This window comes from Cebus imitator, unplaced genomic scaffold, assembly GCF_001604975.1.
Source record: "Cebus imitator isolate Cc_AM_T3 unplaced genomic scaffold, Cebus_imitator-1.0 Scaffold805, whole genome shotgun sequence".
Taxonomy (NCBI): domain Eukaryota; kingdom Metazoa; phylum Chordata; class Mammalia; order Primates; family Cebidae; genus Cebus; species Cebus imitator.
In genome coordinates, this window is record NW_016108120.1 from 290,111 (window position 1) to 294,729 (window position 4,619).

The following is a 4,619-nucleotide window of genomic DNA, read 5'->3' on the forward strand; positions in this document are numbered from 1 at the left end:
TCCCTCTGTCGCCCAGGCTGGAGTGCAATGGCGTGATCTCGGCTCACCGCAACCTCCGCCTCCCGGGTTCAAGCGATTCTCCTGCCTCAGCCTCCCGAGTAGCTGGGATTACAGGCACCCACCACTGCGCCCGGCTAATTTTGTATTTTTAGTACAGACGGGGTTTCACCACCTTGGCCAGGCTGGTCTCGAACCCCTGACCTTGTGCTCCACCCATCTCGGCCTCCCAAAGTGGTGGGATGACAGGCGTGAGCCACCGCGCCCGGCCGGAACTTGTGTGTTTTTTTCTCTTTCCGTTTTCCTGAGCGGGGCCCGGCCCCAAACGCCGGCTGAATTCCCAGTGATGGCGAGAACAAGACTCTCGGGAACGCCGACGGCGTCACCTCCCGGACACCGAGGCCTGGCAGTGGTGGCCGGCAGCCAGGCAGGGGGGCGCGGGGCAGGCACCCCGCCTCTCACCCACTCCAGCCGCCCCTTTTTCACTGTCGGTATTTAGTCTCTCTTGTGGTTCAGACAGGATTAAAATCAGGGCTCATCTGCATGTGTTGAATTCATTTGCATCTCATTTGCAAGCTCGGTCGGGTGAGCCTGTCGGCGTGGCGGGCCTGCCATCCTGTCTGTCTTCCCCCGTGTTAGCCTTCGGCTCCACCCCGGTAAAATGAGGCAGGTGCGGCCGGGTCCTGGCTGGAACCTGGTTGGAGGGTTCTGTTCCTGCAGGGGAGGCAGGTGTCACAGCTGATAGCACAGAGGGGAAACTGAGTCAGTCAGGGCCGAGTGCCTGCTGGAACCAAGGTCTCTGGCTGTTGGCCCTTAGTGGCTGATGTGGCCTGGGCCTGGTGACCTGGATGTGAGATGGGATGGGGTTGAGGGAAAACTTTTTTTTTTTTTGAGACAGAGTTTCACTCTTGTTGCCCAGGCTGGAGCTCAGTAGTGTGATCTTGGCTCACGGCAACCTCCGCCTCCCGGGTTCAAGAGATTCTCCTGCCCCAGCCTCCCAAGTAGCTGGGATTACAGGCGCCCACCATCATGCCCGGCTAATTTTTGTATTTTTGTAGAGACGGGGTTTCACCATGTTGACCAGGGAGACTGAGGCCTGGGCCTCCCAGAGATACAGGGTCACGACGCCATGTGTTGTGGCTTCTGCAGAATCCCATCTCCTGACCTCAGGGGATCTACCCTCCTCCGCCTCCCAAAGTGCTGGGATTACAGGCGTGAGACACCACGTCCGGAGGGGGAAGAACTCCTAGGCCCTTGCCCTGGGAGCCCCGGGGCTCCTGCACTTCTGGCTGGTTTTGGTGAATGAGCAGCATTGACTGGCAGGAGGAGGGGGTCGGGGTCTTTCCCTCTCTGTCTCCTCAGCCCCCATCCCCGCTGTGGCTCTGGAGGTTGTGCTGCCTCCGGAAACCAGCAAACGGCGTGTCCAGGGTCGGTGGTGACAGGGCCTGTGGCTGGGGGCCCTTGAGACCCAGGAAGGCGCCGGCGAGGTTGGTTTGCTTGCAGAAGCGTCTCAGGTAGAGAGCTCAGGCAGAGGCAGAGGTGGAGACCGTCTTAGGGGCTGGAGGAAGAGCCGGCAGGCCCCGACGGCCAGACCAGAACAGTAGAGGGCCTGGGAACAGGACGAGAGGGCGGGGGGAGGTGGGGACGAGGCCGTGCGGGGCCTGTGTGCTGCGGCGTTTTGAACTGACCGCTGCCGGCATCCACACGGTGACAGTGAGTGTTTTGGAAGGCTGCGCTGGGATGAGAACTTAGCCCGAAGCTTTGATATTCAGTCTGAGTCGGAGAGCCCCGGGTTCAAGTCCCGGATCCCAGTCCCGGATCCCCTGATGAGTTACTGAGGGACTCGATGGATGTGACTGCCCCCCGAGCCTCAGTTTCCCCCCTGTAACAACAGATGAGGGTTCCCAGCACCTCTCTCACCGAGACGCTGAGATGACCAGACAAGAAGATCCCGGCGGGGCTGGGCGCGGTGGCTCACGCCCGTAATCCCAGCTCTCTGGGAGACCGAGGCGGGCGGATTATCTGAGGTCAGGAGTTTGAGACCAGCCTGGCCAACGTGGTCAAACCCATATCTGTCTCCCAGAGCGAGACTCCATCAAAAAAAAAAAAAAAAAAAAAGAAACCGCAAGAGGAAAGGGTCCCAAAGCTACAGGAATGAACAAGGAAGAGGCACGGGAACGTGAATCCCATTCAGCAGTTTTTTCCCGAGCCTCTTCGTGGCACACAGTGAATTGAAATCCATTTGTGGCCGGGCGCGGTGGCTCAAGCCTGTAATCCCAGCACTTTGGGAGGCCGAGGCGGGTGGATCACGAGGTCAAGAGATCGAGACCATCCTGGTCAACATGGTGAAACCCCGTCTCTACTAAAAATACAAAACATTAGCTGGGCATGGTGGCGTGTGCCTGTAATCCCGGCTACTCAGGAGGCTGAGGCAGGAGAATTGCCTGAACCCAGGAGGCGGAGGTTGCGGTGAGCCGAGATCGCACCATTGCACTCCAGCCTGGGTAACAAGAGCGAAACTCCGTCTCAAAAAAAAAAAAAAGAAATCCATTTGTGGTTTAAATGCCACAGGCTTCTGGGAGGCCGTGGGGACGGCTCTCCCCTCGCCCGGGGCCCGTGTCCAGGCGTCCCCTTACGCTGAAGGCGCTGCTCACAGGCTCCGCACGCTGCCCCCGTCGCCTGCTGTGGGACGCGTTCAGCGTTACGGTCTCCGCGGGGCCGGCGCTGATACTCCGGCTGCACCCACACCAGCACCCTGGGCCCCAGCCCTGCCTTCCCTCACACTCAGCACCTCCTCATACACCCCAGACGGCGTCCGCGGACCACGCCTGCTGGTGATTTTCCCTCTCACCCTGAGAACATTGCTTCTTTTCCTTTTTGTGGGGGGTGGAGGGGTGGGGTCTCGCTGTCCCCAGGCTGGAGGGCAGTGGCGTGATCTCAGCTCACTGCAACCTCCGCTGCCCGGGTTCGAGCCATTCTCCTGCCTCAGCCTCTCGAGTTGCTGGGACGACAGGCGCCCGCCACCACGGGGCTGCATTTTTGGATTTTAGTAGAGACGGGGTTTCACTATGTTGGCCAGGATGGTCTCGATCTCCTGACCTCCTGATCCACCCGCCTCGGCCTCCCAAAGCGCTGGGATTACAGGCGTGAGCCACCGCGCCCGGCCCCAGCTGCTGCCTTTCTGTCTGTTCCTGTCCCATTCTCACCACCCCAAACAGAGACAGGTACACAGTAGGTCCCCAGTAAGTGCGCGTGGGATGGATGAGTGACAGGATGAGGAAGTGAATGCTTTGTGGCGCAGAGCTGCAGCTCCCAGAGTGGTGAGCTTGCTGTCTGACTGTGGGCTGCACCCCGGTGCAGAAACGGGGCCACGCCGCCCTGACCCCGCCAGGACCTCCTGCGGTGAGGCTGTGGGTGTCATGTTTGTGGGTTTAGTTCCCCGGGGCCGGCCCTGGCCCTCGCGGCCCAGCTCCACCTGCTCCCGGGAGACTCACTGCTGACACCGGACTCTCTCCTGGCCGACACTTGATCCCGGCCCCACTTCCAGGCCGGTGTCCGTCCGACCAGCCCGCCTCGGGCCAGGGCCCCGCGACTCCCTGGGGCGGGACAAGGGGCCGTCTGTGTGGCCGTGGTGGTGGCAGGGTGTGGGAGGCTGTGAAGGTGGGGACGGTGCCTGGGCCTGTGGCTGCCAGAGCTTTGAGGGATCGGGAGGTGGCACCGGGCCCCGTGGGTGCTGCAGGGACGTTGCCTGCCCACCATGGGGACCCTCAGCTGCGACCATGCCCCACGGCTGGGCCGGTGCGTGACGGAGAGCCAGATTCCGAAGACCGGCCTGAGGAAGTCCTGTGGGATGGCCACCCTGGAGAACGGTGCGTGCCGGCCGCGGGGGACGGGTGGGACCCTTTCCTGCTCCACTTCCTCACTTCTGGGGCTTCTGGAATGTTCTGGGAGTCCAGCAGGAGGCAGGAGTTTCTGACAAGTCCTTGCCCTTCCCCAAACCTCAGTGTTCCTTCCGGCAGGATGGGTGTGGACGCGGGGTTTCCGTGCCCCGAGTGTGTCTGTCAGCGGATGCTGAGTGCTCTGTGGGCCCAGCCGTTGCCAGGGGCTGTGGGTGCAGCAGTGGGCAGAGCTGCAGAGATCGTGCGGGAGGCAGCCGTGTTCCCAGCCTGGCCCTCTGGGACGGGCACCTAGACGACTCGGGTGGGGCGGGGGGCGCGGGGGCGGAGGCTGCTCTGCCAGCCATGTCAGCTGCTGGCCTCGGTGAGGGCACAGGCCGGGCCTCAGTTTCCTCACCCACATGAGCAGCGGAGTCAGGCTCCAAGCCGGGGCCTGAGGCTGGTTCTGTGGTCTCTCCTGACCCCTGTGGCAATGGGATTCTGCAGAAGCCACAACACATGGCGTCGTGACCCTGTATCTCTGGGAGGCCCAGGCCTCAGTCTCCCTACCTGTGACAGTGTATCTCTGCCTGGGCCTCAGTTTCCCCACCTGTGACCCTGTATCTCTGGGAGGCGCAGGCCTCAGTCTCCCCACCTGTGACAGTGTATCTCTGCCTGGGCCTCAGTTTCCCCACCTGTGACCCTGTATCTCTGGGAGGCCCAGGCCTCAGTCTCCCCACCTGTGAC

At 61.9% G+C, this 4,619-nt stretch overlaps 1 protein-coding gene across 1 annotated transcript in view; it reads left to right on the forward strand.

Annotated features, from left to right (window-relative positions):
- Nucleotides 1-3,645: 3,645 nt before the first annotated feature.
- Nucleotides 3,646-4,619, forward strand: part of ODF3L2 (outer dense fiber of sperm tails 3 like 2) — an 8,745-nt gene continuing 7,771 nt past the window's right edge. The window contains exon 1 of the mRNA XM_017520156.2: nt 3,646-3,866. Within this exon, the coding sequence (XP_017375645.1) occupies nt 3,755-3,866 (112 nt within the window). The 5' untranslated portion in view covers nt 3,646-3,754. The remainder of the gene's footprint in view (nt 3,867-4,619) is intronic.